At 53.6% G+C, this 13609-nt stretch overlaps 6 protein-coding genes across 6 annotated transcripts; 4 read left to right on the top strand and 2 right to left on the bottom strand.

Annotated features, from left to right (window-relative positions):
• Positions 1–876: 876 nt before the first annotated feature.
• Positions 877–1787, top strand: KVR01_010573 (uncharacterized protein; the record flags this gene model as incomplete). The annotated part of the gene is given in 2 exon segments (XM_044791283.1): positions 877–884; positions 902–1787. 2 exon segments carry the CDS (start codon positions 877–879, stop codon positions 1785–1787), a joined length of 894 nt encoding a protein of 297 aa, XP_044640732.1.
• Positions 1788–2055: 268 nt separating this feature from the next.
• Positions 2056–3625, bottom strand: KVR01_010200 (uncharacterized protein; the record flags this gene model as incomplete). The annotated part of the gene is made up of 2 exons (XM_044790552.1): positions 2926–3625; positions 2056–2869 (listed from the first exon to the last, which is right to left on the bottom strand). The coding sequence occupies exons 1-2, from the start codon at positions 3543–3545 to the stop codon at positions 2056–2058; spliced, it is 1434 nt and encodes a 477-aa protein (XP_044640359.1). The 5' UTR covers positions 3546–3625.
• A 1405-nt stretch (positions 3626–5030) lies between these two features.
• KVR01_010634 (uncharacterized protein) lies at positions 5031–6637 on the top strand (the record flags this gene model as incomplete). Its single annotated transcript, XM_044787752.1, has 3 exons — positions 5031–5283; positions 5329–6499; positions 6568–6637. The coding sequence occupies 3 exons, from the start codon at positions 5031–5033 to the stop codon at positions 6635–6637; spliced, it is 1494 nt and encodes a 497-aa protein (XP_044640793.1).
• Positions 6638–7673: 1036 nt separating this feature from the next.
• On the top strand, positions 7674–8060 carry KVR01_010228 (uncharacterized protein; the record flags this gene model as incomplete). Its single annotated transcript, XM_044790992.1, has 2 exons — positions 7674–7788; positions 7858–8060. 2 exons carry the CDS (start codon positions 7674–7676, stop codon positions 8058–8060), a joined length of 318 nt encoding a protein of 105 aa, XP_044640387.1.
• Positions 8061–8772: 712 nt separating this feature from the next.
• Positions 8773–10303, top strand: KVR01_010285 (uncharacterized protein; the record flags this gene model as incomplete). Its single annotated transcript, XM_044794898.1, has 3 exons — positions 8773–9700; positions 9776–10013; positions 10061–10303. Exons 1-3 carry the CDS (start codon positions 8886–8888, stop codon positions 10301–10303), a joined length of 1296 nt encoding a protein of 431 aa, XP_044640444.1. The 5' UTR covers positions 8773–8885.
• A 383-nt stretch (positions 10304–10686) lies between these two features.
• On the bottom strand, positions 10687–11812 carry KVR01_010314 (uncharacterized protein; the record flags this gene model as incomplete). Its single annotated transcript, XM_044787136.1, has 2 exons — positions 10687–10770; positions 10841–11812. 2 exons carry the CDS (start codon positions 11810–11812, stop codon positions 10687–10689), a joined length of 1056 nt encoding a protein of 351 aa, XP_044640473.1.
• Positions 11813–13609: the final 1797 nt, after the last annotated feature.

The following is a 13609-nucleotide window of genomic DNA, read 5'->3' as shown; positions in this document are numbered from 1 at the left end:
GTCTCGCCTTATTACTCCAGACGAAACCACATGAGATCGGAGAGGCCATCATGCTTTTCAAATCTTCACATCCAGATATAAGTGGTCGGTGCCATGCATTCTAAGCAGTGTTCTAGCAACTAACAAGACGGTCCTCAGTGCCGGCGAATTAGACTATATGGGAGTGGCTTTTCCACTCGCCACAGTCCCCCTTATCCAAACCTGAAAATACCAGCACTGGAGGCTTTACGGATGTGCACACGAAGGAGAAGCTCACACACGGAGACATCAAGCGGCTTTCCACATCTCTGTCTGTGGCTTTGACAGGTCGCTTCGGTCTGCGCGAAGGTGATGTGATTCTCTTGTACAGCAAAAACACGATTTGGTATCCGGTCGTGACTCTGTCTGCAGCTCGACTCGGGGCTATAGCTTGTGGCGTCTCACCAGAGTACAATGTCGAGGAGCTCTCATACAGTCTGAGGATCAGCCGGGCCAAGTGCATCTTCACCAGTCTCAACGGCCTGGCTAACGCACTGGAGTCGGCCAAGCAATGCAACATTCCTCAAGAGAAGGTGGTTCTCCTCGAACGTTCTGAGTCAAGTCAGGAGAACATCCGAGGTCTGATCCGAAAGGGATCATCACGAAACAGGGCACTTCAAGCTCAGCCTTTTCAAATTCCGAGGGGCAAAACAAACGCCGACATTTGCGGATTCCTCTGCTTCAGCAGCGGAACCACAGGTCTTCCCAAGGCTGTAATGATTTCGCATGCAAACGTGATTGCCCAGTGTCTCCAGGTACAACAGATTACTCCAAGAAATCATACAAAGATTCTTGCCGCCCTTCCATTCTATCACATCACTGGTATCGTGCATCAACTCCACCTTCCAATGCGGTTGAATGCAGAGGTATTTGTCTTACCAAGCTTCAACCTCGACACGCTCTTGAAGACAGTCTCAACTTACGGAGTGAAGGAACTCCTCATTGTGCCTCCAATCCTCATCCAACTAGTCCAAGGCCAAGCAGACCTGGCAAAATACGACCTCTCCCGAATCGAACGCTTCTCTTCTGGCGCTGCACCCTTATCAAAGGAGATCCTGAACCTGCTCGAACAAAAGTTCCCTGGAACTGGATTTAAACAAGCATACGGCATGACCGAGTCGTGCTCGGCCATCACGTCTCACCCGCCCTCAAAATATGCATACAAGTTTGCAGACAAGGTTGGGATGCTGGTCGCCTCGACTGAGGTGAAAATTGTTCACCCTGACACAGGAGCGGAGTGCGACGTCAACGAAGCTGGGGAGATTTGGGCGCGCGGACCTCAGGTGGCCATGGGCTACCTCGGAAACCCCAAGGCAATTGCTGAAACGTTTGACAACGACGGTTTCTTGCACACAGGTGATATCGGAAAGTTCGACGACCAAGGCATGCTTTCCGTCGTTGACCGAATCAAGGACATGATCAAAGTCAACGGCATTGGGGTCGCGCCCGCAGAGCTGGAAAATGTCCTCTTGGGCCACCCTGCAGTAAGCGATGCTGCAGTGTGCGGAATCCCGGATCACCGAGCTGGGGAACGGCCCAAGGCATTCGTGGTTTTGAAGTCTTCCGTGCGGGAAAATGCCGAAGTGGCGGATCAACTCATGCAACATGTGAAAAGCCGAAAGGCAAGGCACAAGTGGATTGCGGAAATTGAAATTGTTCCCAGTATACCGAAGAGCGCATCGGGAAAGATACTTCGACGCCAGCTCAGCACCAGACCAGGGCAGAAAGACGCGGTTTTCCGCGACGGGTCACTTAAGGCGAAGATGTAGGTAATAACTTAATATCTCAATGCTACTTCATGGTATTTTCGTGGAGCTCTTTCAAATTCAGCCAAAATTTACTCGGTTGGGTGAAAATTACTAGCCCCCTTTTTCAGGTGTCACCCAAGTATCAGATTCACATGTTATAATCGCTCTGTGTAGTCTCATTTTATATTGAGTGCGCATTTATAAAAGCCGCTGGCCTCACTTACCTAGGTAGACCCGGTCCCCCCCTGATAGAGCATCCAGGCTTTCCATAAATGAAAAGAAGTCATCTTTATCCCACAACTGCTGTACGAAGACGTCTCCAGCACTCTTGTTTCAGCGCAAGATGCTCATCCGTTGTTCTCATGACGGCGCTCTTATTCTCAACTGCTCGGCGAAGCAAGTAAGCCAAGCATTCCCCCAGTGTCCCCCATGTAGAGCACTTTATCACCGTTGGCCGAGGCAATCCATCGATCTTGTGCTGAAGCAATGAGAAACTAACAGCATCAGACATGCCGTGCAACTGGGCAAAGGCGACAGGGACAGTTGGAAGACCATTCTTCATGCGATCCTGGTGGAGGTTGAGCGCCTCGGTCAAACTCTCCTTGTTGTGGCTGCACAACAGGAGTTTAACAGACGGGAACGCCACCGAGTCTGGCCCAGGCCGGCCGACATTGCCGAGCTGACGCTTGAGAGCGCCTTGAGCGATGCTGTTGTAGGACTGGTCGGTATCCTCCTTGGTATCGTGGATGAATGATCTCTCCTCTGAGAGAATGTAAGCCCCTCTGACAACCTTAAGACCCAATGTAAAGCCGCCCTTATGGGCCGCAGTCAGGTGCTCCACGACGTTCCTAGGTGTCTTCTTCAGATACGCCTGGTACGTGTTATACACCACGGCAGTCCCGTCCTGGTTGAACTTGCGCATGAGCTCGAGCGTCACGTTGTCGATGGACACCTGATAATCCTGAGATTCCGCGTCGACAATCATGCTGATGTTGCGCTTCTTGCACTCCATACACAGTTCATCCAGAACCTCGAGCATCTGACTCGGAAGAGTCTCGTCCGCCGCTAGAGCCGCGGTAACCGCTCGCCCCGCGCCAGTAAGCCTAGGCATTGTCCAGTCAGGCATCATCCCAGACAGTAGAATAGAGTCCACACTCACTTGAACGCGATATAGTCTCCAGAGCCCACGGAGTCGATCGTCTCCATAATGCCGACTTTCCAGCGATCAATCTCGGCATCTCGTCCACCTTCTAGCTTGGCAGCCGTCGCACCATCGCCATGTAGAGATTCTTTGCCATATGTGAGGATGATAGCTTCAAATCCAAGACTCTTGAGTCTCTGCGCGCACTGCTTGGTCTCGATGGGATTTTCGCCAGCACAAAACTGATCGTAAAACGTAGGCTTAAGGATTTTGCGCAGGATAGGGTTTCTGTCGACGTCTAAAAATCGGCCGCCGAAAGGTTTGCACAAGAAGGAGAGCGTATGGAGTGCCGGTGTCAAAAGGAGAGAATTGGAAGAGATTGTGGAAATCAATAATGACCGGAGAAGGTCTCTCGTTGTGAGAATGGAAAGGGGGTATCTCTGCCTGAAGGTCTGCGTCTGACTGTCTGCGAATCCATCAAGTTGAGGAGACCTTATCGCTGCTTGCCGGGCCGCTGTTGACTGGCTTGAGTGCAGGCGAGCAAAGGGGAGGCAGCCCAACTTGTTGGTGAATATGCAGGTGTGCAAGACAAGTCCCCTTCCCGCTGGGAATAGAGCAATTTTCGAGGATGCCCCCATTCTCAAGTGTTTCTGTTTAGGAATTAGCAAAGGAGAATGAAGAAGTTAGATCTCCGTCCGAGTGATTCGGTGGATGTTCGTGATACCATGAGTCGCCATGATAAACAAAGATGTCTTGATATCGCGGGGTTATCATGGCGTAGCGCACTTACACCACACGTGCATGCTCCGATGCTATGCGAGCGGTAGCAGCTTGTTGATCTAGTTAGTGCGGGGAACCGCTGTGTGACAACCAATCTCAATGTATGCTGATCTATGGCCGGCCGAAAGAGGAGATATTGCCTTCAGTACCTGCCTATTAGAGATAAGACGGGACGTGAACTGTCTGTCTTCCGGGGCGATACCGGAAGTTCCAAGGTTGACACTGACAAGTGCTCCCGTGAAGGGCAGCACCAGATAGTCGCTGCATTCATGTGCATGATAGCACACGACCACTTTGCAGCATTATGCGATCAGGATGATGCACAGTCTGAAGGCATCGATGTAAGCATACATGTTGAACCCAGGCGCTGGTCAGAATCGAGCCACCTCGTTTCTTGAGCAGGGTGTATGAACTCGGTACACTGGACAAGATAGTAAAGATGAGCTCAGATGCAGCAGGACAATTCATTTCCGAGCTTGGTTTTCGAGTCCCCATTTGCCTCCCCTCAAAGACAGCTGTGTCATGGCAACCGTTTATCAGGCAGCTTGCGCGCTGTGTCCGGATATGTCAGTCACAGCTCGGTATTGGTCAGTTGACCTAAGTATTGATAGCCAAAAGTCAATGCGACAGGCTTTTTCAATGTGATCTCAGGGCGCACATAGTCCATGCCCAAATGCTCGCCTACCTAGGTACCTAGGTACTAAGTACCCAGGTAACACTTGGGAAGCCACCATGATTTGCCCCAGAACATTTGCATGGAGTAGTAAGAACTGACCGCCACCATGTGCATGCTCCCATACTGCTCAATCTGCCTAGTCTGCCTGTGTCAGCAGGATGCCTGGACCTCGCGGGGATTTGCCACTCCGGCGAGGTATATGACGGGCTGTCTCCCCCATTCTCTGCAGGGTACTAATTTTTTGAACTTTGGCACCTTGTAAGTATCAATCCAGCCTCAAGGCATACCAAACTCGCTCTGGTGGAATCCAGAAGTGCGTCGTGGGTTTGCACCAATCGGGACTTGTATCGGCTGACGGAGTGGCTGACAGCTCGCGCTCCTCCGGTCAGCCGGGCGCCCTCCGGCCGCCAAGGAAGTGTCAGCAATATTGGATTAGGACCAAACGCTGTCAATGTCAATTTTCAGGGTTTGGTGTAAATGCTGCACGGTGCTCAATGCGGGCTGCCATAACCTGTGACGCCATAAAGTTCATGCTCCGCACTTTCCAGGGTAGGACTGGACACCAATTCACATCGTGTCCGGGACATTGCTCCGTAAATACAAGTACCATCTTTTCGGTCTCCATATTCTGATCGGAACATTCGCATCATCGCCGATCTCGACCATCATGGATGCTCAGTTGTTGACTGTGCTGCAGTTGACGGCATGGAGCAGCGTTCTGAGCAAGATCCTTGACTGGCTGTGTTCATTCCTCCCGGGATTCGACAACGATGAGCTATACCCTCTGCACGCTTTCGACGATACCAGAGAGAACAGGAAGATAATATCATGGACTCTCCGCTTCGATAGCGTCCTTGACGCGGACCAGCTTCACCTCTCCCTTGTCAAACTCATCGATCGCCCTGGATGGAGGAAAATGGGTGGCCGGCTGGCGAAGGATAAGAGCGGAAAACTGGAGATCCAAGTGCCGGAAAGATTCACTTACGACCGACCGGCGGTCCGATTCACAAATGAAGAATTTGACCTCGACATTGAAGAAGAGCCTCGCGTATGGAAACTTCCAAGGGGCGACAATACAGGAAGACCGTCGCTACACGACGGCCCTCCGGCCTTCCGATACCTCACTAAGCATCCTGATATGCCGACTAAGTTCTCAGAATACGTGGGCAAAGATGAGCCTATGATGTCCATGCATATCGCCTCATTCAACGACGGCACACTTGTCACTTTGACCTGGCCTGGTGTTGTGTCGGATATGATGGGGATGCATGGGCTCATCCAGGCCTGGTGTGAAGTCCTCGGAGGCCGTGAAGACAACGTTCCGGAGGTCATGGGGGCACACAAGGACCCGATGAGATCCCTCGGACGACTGAAACTGAGGGAAGACTATGTATTCGCTGGAGCTCATCTGCAAGGTCTCCAACTCCTGCAGAGTATGTTCCACTTGGTCATGGACAAGTGGGCACATGGCGAGATGGAGTCCAAAACACTTTGCATTCCTGCTCCATCCATGGCCAAATTGAAACGGGAAGCTGGCGTATCCTCGAGTAGCGAGAAGTCACTCATAAGCGAAGGTGACATCTTGGCGTCCTGGCTGGCGAGACAAGCCTGCTCTATCCTGCCGATTTCCTCCGACCGGCCGGTGACCGTTTCGATCCCGTTTGAGGCGCGGTCGAGACTGCCCATGGTATTTCCCCAACAAACAGACATGGAAAAAGAAAGCTGGGGAGAGACATGTCGACCAAATCCCGTCTATCTCGGCAACGCCACATTCAACGCTCACCTCCACATTCCAGGTTCTGCCCTTCTCAGCGCGCCCATAGGAGAGGTCGCCTACGCAACTCGTGCCGCTATCCTTCGGCAGACAACAGAATCACAAATCAAGGCTGGCTCACGCGAGATCCGCCGTCAGCAGGAAGAAGCAAGTGGCTTCATGGGCAAGATGAGACTGCCACTCAAGTACACCACGCCTGACAGCATGATGGTTACGGTGTCAAATTGGAGCAAAATGAATGTCTTTGATGCGTTCGACTTCTCACCTGCGGTTATCAACAAGAACATAGGTGTTGCTGCCGGGGGTATGACTGGCCTCAAGGCGGGCAAGCCGACATATAACCACATGGATGTGCTAAGGCCGTCGGTGGGTGACCGGAACAAATTTCATATCTCTGGAAAGGATCATCACGGGAACACGTGGGTTACAGGAAGAATGTCAGCTGCTGGATGGGAGGCCCTGAGAGAGGAGTTGGCCTGGTTATAGAAAGCACTAGGTAATGTTGAAACAGGTGCGTGGCATTGCCCACAGTGCTGGAGAGATGTGAGATCATGTATTTGGAAGCAAGCTATTGTGAAACGGGCCCGTTACACACTATTTATTGAAGGAAGCAAAACATTGAAACCAGCTTTGGCGTCAGGGCGTTGTCATTCTCCTTTCTTCAAGTCTAGAATGCCATCAGTTGACAGTTCTCAATATAATCACTTGGCAACTGGCGAATAAACTGGCCGAGTCCACGGAGTTCTGATCCGATCCTATTCATTGTTTTTGACAACCCTCTCTCCCACAACCCAGGCAATTACTTCTATTATTACTAGGGCCGGAACACAAGGGCCGGGTCTGCTTGCTCGCATGGCCTCAATACATACCTTAAGGTATCGAGTTGTATTTCCTCAGCTTTATCCAAGAATTCCATTATTTCGAATCAAGAGTCGTCATGGCCCACCTCTGCCGTCTTGGCCTATGTGGAAATATTTTCCCCATTTCTAGGCAAGTGGTCGAAAAAAGCGACCAGACACGGTTAGCAAGAGAAGACAAAGACTTGTAGTTCTGTTGAAATAAAATCGATTATCTGAATTCTGATAAACCCATAGAGACCCCTGAAAAGACTAGGGACAATGCTAATTTGTTCATATGACGGCAATTGCTCATGATGATCGAACCCTAGAGACCGGTCTGACTGGACTAGACACCTCTGAGAATGTCCAGCGTCGCAAGACGGAAGTCCCCGCTCGTTACCTGCAAGCTATGTTCGTGTCTGTATTTCTCTTTTTCTGTCAGATAATGACCAATTAGGACTACAGAATTCTGGTCAGCCGATAGTCGCCACCCTCGCTGCTTACGCGTGAGTTCGGCGACCTCTCGGCACTAGAGCCGAGTGTTGTCAGCCCCGATGTCAGCGTCGGGCCGCCGATTTGGCCACGTGCTGTATTATATGCAGAATGATAAATCTTGAGTCTTCTTTCCTGTGCATAGAGCCTGTATCACTCAGAGTAGGCTGCATACAGGAGCCACCACAGGAGCCAACCTTGGAAGATGTCACAGAGGTTCAGCACGGACGATGTTGCGGCGCACAACACGCCCGACTCACTATGGATCATCATCGAGCAAAATGTCTACGATGTGACTGAGTTTCAGAAGGATCACCCAGGTCAGCTCCAAATTGCCCTCAATGATCTCCCCATCGCTTGTTCCGCTTCGTAACAGAGACGGGTGACAGGCGGAAAGAAAATCCTTCAGAAATTCGCGGGCAAGGACGTGTCCAAGCAATTTCGAAAATTCCACACTGAGGCCTCGAGCATCCTGCTCGACTACAAAGACGATTTGCAGCTTGGCAGCCTCGACGTTGAGGAGAAAACTGAGCTGCCGCCGACGGTGCAGACGGTGCCGGAAATAGCACAGCCACTGACCGCCACGGCTTGACGGAGATCACAGCCAATGAAGAGGTGGTCGGACACCAGCTCAGGCACAGTCCTGTCCTCTTCACAGATATGAGCTCCTCGTTCATTTCCTTCGTGTACAGTGAGACACGAAGGGGATGGACAGGGGCAGCAGGAGGAGAGCCCGAGAGGTCAGTGCTAGCCGAGACCCGCTCAGATACTAGTCTAGGGCTGATCGGTCCCTTGAAAATTGGGCAATTGGGTCGCTTTTTCAGATTGGGTGGGTCAAGGGTCCATTGTGTCATCGGGATTGGCATGCAGCAAGCGTGAGAGCGGAGAACACCACGACGGCCGAAGTCAAGGGCCAGATGGGCGGCCCAAGCTGGTGGAGGAAGGGACTGTTTCTCCTGGGCATTATCGAGTATTTCGTGTCGGGAAAAGGATAAAAGATGATCGATTATGCTTTCGGCCTGTAAAAGAGCAGTCGCATTGGGATCAGCAAGCACGGTCATACGAGAGTGTTCAGTCCCCTGAAACTTTAAATATACTGGAAATTGTTGAGGGTACAACCTCATTACAGTAGTGCAACCTTTTGCAAGTGGAGCTGCGGAAGCTTTCCGGCTCCAATCGTGGAGTGCATATGCAGCTTCGAGCTTACTTTGGGCGATAAGAGCTACGATAAGGAACCCCCTGTTGCTTGTGCGGTAGGAGAGGTAGGGAAGTGGTGTGTTTCAACCTCGACTTGTCAACAATCCCCCCTTCGTTGTTACCAGACAACAAAAACAAACAACACAGCAGCAGCAGCCACGCCTCCCACCATAGTCCAGCGCCAGCACATCCATTCACTCTTTCACATACCCGTTGTAAAATGGCTGACGCGACAAACGTGGGCGCCTCCAAGCCGGAGGAGACCAAGGTGGAGGACACTGGCAACAAGGTCGACGCGCCACCTGCATCTGAGACACCAGCCCAGGCTGACCAGGCCCTGCCCGTCGAGGCCCCGGCTGAGCCTTCACCGGCTGCCACCGCCACCGCCACCGAGGAGAAAGCCACCACGGCTGAGGCGCCCAAGGAGGACGCTGCTGGTGCTACCGAGTCTGCCGCTCCCGCTCCCGCTCCCGCTCCCGCTCCCGCTCCGGTGGCTACGGAGGCTAAGGCGGATGAAGCCAAGCCCGCCGAGGAGGACAAGAAGGAGGCATCCAAGGGCGAGGTTGAGGGTGACACCGAGACCAAGCCCGCCGCTGACGAGGCTGCTGCGGCCACCGAGAAGGAGCCCGCGGCCGCGGCCAAAGAAGCGACCCCAAAGAAGACCCCCTTCGAGGAGTTTGACGCTAAGGTCGCCGAGATCGTGGGTGAGGTCGGTCACGATGAGATGTGGGGGGTCAAGCTTGTCACTCCTGCCGCGTCCCACGTCCCCACCCAGATCGTCATCCAGAAGTTCCTCAATGCCAATGACGGCGACCTGGCCAAGGCGATTGACCAATTCAAGGGCGCGCTCAAGTTCCGCAAGGATAAGCAGCCCCTCGAGCTGATGAAGAAGTCTTTCAGCTCCGCCAAGTTTGCCGATCTTGGTGCTGTCACGGTGTACCCCGTCAAGGACAGCAGTCTGCCCGAGGTCTTCACATGGAACCTGTACGGAAATGTGAAGGGGAAGATCGAGGAGGCATTCACACCACTAGATGAGTATGTGTAACCGAGGCCTACGGAGATCCAGCGTCACACAGCACATGCAATGATAGGGCTGACTTACCCCGGCAGGTTCATGGACTACCGGATCGCCCTGCAGGAGCTCGGCATCCAACAGCTCAAGCTCTCGGAGGCAACTGAGCCAATCACTGCCGAGAATGATCCCTACAAGATCATGCAGGTGCACGACTACAAGAATGTGTCGTTCTTGCGCCGTCCTCCAGCGGTCAAGGCCGCCAGTGATGAAGTGATCAAGAAGTTTTCTCTGGCATACCCTGAGCTGCTGAAGGCAAGACCCCAATCCGCCATCGTACGATATTCTTATGGACTCGGCTAACAAATGTGGCTGAGCAGGAGAAATTCTTCGTCAACGTCCCTGCCGTCATGGGCTGGATGTATGCAGTCATCAAAGTGTTCATCGCCCCGAAGACGGCCAAGAAATTCCACCCAATGGCCAACGGCGCCAACCTGGCTGCTGAGTTCAAGACCAGCGGGCTGGACGAGAAACAGCTGCCCAAGGAGTACGGTGGTGAGGGCGGATCCGGTGACGGCAAGATGAAGGATATCCCCGGCTTGGTCAATGAGCTGAAGTTCGAGTAGACAGAAGGATGAGTAGGTCTTGGCCCTCAAGGCCCCCGGTGCTCATCTGATGGATTTCTGCCATTATTGCATCATCAATCAGTTTTAATAGCGATCAAGACGGTCTAAATCCATTTCTCTCATGTATCAGTCATTAATATCCGCGCCATTACGGGAAATCGGGCTGCGAATCTCTGGTTTTGGTGCATATTTGAATATTTAACCTTGAAGATATCGTACTTAGCATGTACCGGTACTTCACTAGGTCGGAGAGTTATTGGGAAGCAATTTGACATTATGTATTAACCTCAGAATCTGTACTGGCAGCCTCTCCACAACCACAGCGCCCTGACTCCTGGAAATGTTACAGTTATTACTAATAATAAGAAAAAAGACCCTGTATCCTAGATAACTTTAGAGCAGTCCGTCAAATCATTCAGGTTATTCACACCCAACAAGCTCATCCTAAAGTATGCAGGTGCATATGCCTAATCACATAAGTCAGTAATGAACCAAGCAATTGCCATGTAGGACAGAGGACAGAGGACAAAGACTTACCGCCTCCCAAGCTCCCTGGTCCTTTGCAAACGTCTGCCACGTCCCGGAAGTCTCGGAGTCGTTGGCGAGGCTGATGTCGCTCTGGAACTTGAACACTCCATCAGGAGTATCAGGGCTAGCCGTCTCGCCGTAGTAGTTGTTGTCCCAGATACCGTCCGTGGTGTCCTGGCTCTTGCCTGCCTGCGACGGGTCGACATTCTGCTGCTGGCTGACGGTGTGCGCACCGATAAGGGCAACCAGGTCGCCAGCAGTGAACGTCTTGGCCTCAAACAGCGCGATGTTGGTCTGCGCGTCGGCAAAGGGGCTGGGGATAAGACCCGCAGGCGGCAGCGCATTGTTGTCGACGCGCCCGACGTAGGCCTTGATGCGCGGGCCACCGGGGCACGCGGCCGTGGCGGCGATGGCGTTCATCTGGATCAGGTCGGCCATGGTGATGTTGTACTGCTTGTACTGGTCGAACCACGCCTGCGTCTGCGCGGCGATGCCCTGCAGCCCGCGGTTCTCGATGCGGCCGAGCTCCTCCGCGTTGAGGACCACGCTGCCGTCGGCGCCGCCGCTCGGCAGCGACGACTGCCAGGCCGCGGCGTCGTGGAAGCCCAGGCGGATCGCGCCCCGGGCCGCCGCGGAGCACCCGTCTCCGTCTGAGAAGCTCCCGCGGATGTCGTCCATGATGTGGCTCCACTTGCAGCAGGTGTCTGCTGCGCACTCGGGCGAGTCGATGTCACCGGGGGCGTTGTAGTCGCCCCCGTCCGCCAGGGCATCCAGGAGGCCTGTGAGGATGGAGGAGATCTCGGCGCCGACTGCGCTGAGTGTGCTGGTTGCCTCGTCTAGGAGGTCTCCTAGTAGGGATGTTGATCTTGTTGCGAGGACAGGTGTGTTGCGCAGATCTGCGAAGAGCTCTCTGCTGGCATGATGATAGGGGCTGGCGCTCACCACGGAGCTGGCCAAGAGGATAGGCAGGAGAGAGTGCATTGTGAACAAGGTGATGATGGCCTCACTCGGTGAGGTACGGGATATTAAGATATAGATGTCTTCGGGTGATTTGGAGGGGAAGTGACAGTGGATTCTGACCAGTTGCAGATATACGAACGAGAGGAAGGACAATGAACGACGAGGATGATGAGTGTGATATTCCAAGGCAAGCGAGTCCAGACTTATATGAACGTTGACGACGAGGAGGAATATTATATCCATTTCATGACAGCCACAAGCACAGCCATCCCTCCCATCCGATAATCAGGCAACATTGTATCCATGGCCCGGACGGGAGCCAGACCGCCACGAAACCCCTTGGAGCTTTGGGCACATGAGCATGTCGGGCTGTCAAGATGGCCAATGAATCATCCGAAGAATTAAAACACCAGACTAAAGATCACAAAACTTTTCTGAAGGCGCCGACACTAAGTCCAGATACAGTATCTTACCTGAGAGACTCCCCTCGTGGGATTCACACCGGCGCCGGACGTGTCCCGGTGATGTGTTTGCTGGCAAAACTTCGCAGTAAGTTGTCGATAGTCGCTCGTTGCTACTGCAGAGTTGACACCTTGGCGTGGTGTTGTCGCGCCACAGCTGAGGCAGACACCGCCGACTCCATTGGCCGGTCCGAGGGGAGGGACAGGGTTTCTAACAAGGCATGAGCATCTGATGCAAGGACTCTGACCTGAAGACCATCTCATTCCATGACAGCTCTTCCCGGGGGCAGGCATACGGCGAGTACCTAGGTACGGAGGCCACCTGCAACGATGCGACGGCAACATGCGCTTCTTCATCCCACTCCATCCCTCCCCCTCGTAAAGGCAGCACCGCAGCACTAGCTGCTGCAGGACCCGGCAACACGGTCGCTCGACAGGCTAGTGCGTGCTTCGGACGTCCGCTGGCGCGGCCGACGCTGCCAATGAGACAGGCTGCCGTCAGCCGCAGCGTGCCAGTCGTGCCCACACGCTGCCCCCCAGGGTGCCAACGCTACTGTGCTTAGGGTCTCTCTCAGATGCCGGCGCCGGTGGGCGGTCACGGCAGGACGCCTTGTGCGGCGGGAGGGGCGGAGGGAGGCCAGGGTTGCCATTGTTCGAAACGCACAGCTTCACCCAAGATATGAGGTTTCTTGTCGTACGGTGATGCTCGTGGGCGCAGAGGGCGTGATCTGCAGCAGGGTGGAACAAGCCACGGTGTGTGTGCCCCCCACACCTGTGAACCTGTTGTTTCCGGGCTGGTGAGGATCCGGGGGACTGGTGCGGGTGCAGATCGTGGCTTAGCCACCGTGTACTGAGGCTCCAGGGCTCGTGTGTTTGGGACCGTGAGCATCTGGCACATAGATAGCAATCCGAGCTATGTATCAGGGCCTGGGGTAGCCCAGACCTGGCCCTCCCAGCTAAACTTACAGCGCTTACTCAGACCGTGCCTGGGCAGTAGTGGTCGAGTAAGCCCATACCTACGGCCCAGCTACTGTATGAAGGACCACCAGGGCCCAGGGGTTATCATGGGGTTGTCGATCACGCCGAGCTTGAATTTAAGGTGGTGATGCTGACAAGAGGCTTAACGGGCCTGGATACGATGTCGCATCTCTGCGTTTGGGCCTCGACGCTTTTCTCCGCCCGGAAGCAGGCTGCACAATTATGCGCTGGCCGTGCTCCGTGGTCCTCTGCATGGGTGTTCTATTTTGATGACATTTGCGCTGTGACTCTGCACTTGTCATGTCGTGGTAAGATTGAATTTCATCGTATTCCAACACAGCACGGATGACGAAGGAAGACGACGCGTCTTTGATTAAAG

The sequence above is a fragment of the Diaporthe batatas genome (genome assembly GCF_019321695.1).
Source record: "Diaporthe batatas strain CRI 302-4 chromosome Unknown Contig00013, whole genome shotgun sequence".
NCBI lineage: Eukaryota > Fungi > Ascomycota > Sordariomycetes > Diaporthales > Diaporthaceae > Diaporthe > Diaporthe batatas.
The sequence above is the reverse complement of the archived record's forward strand: the minus strand, read 5'-3'. Positions and strand labels throughout refer to the sequence as shown.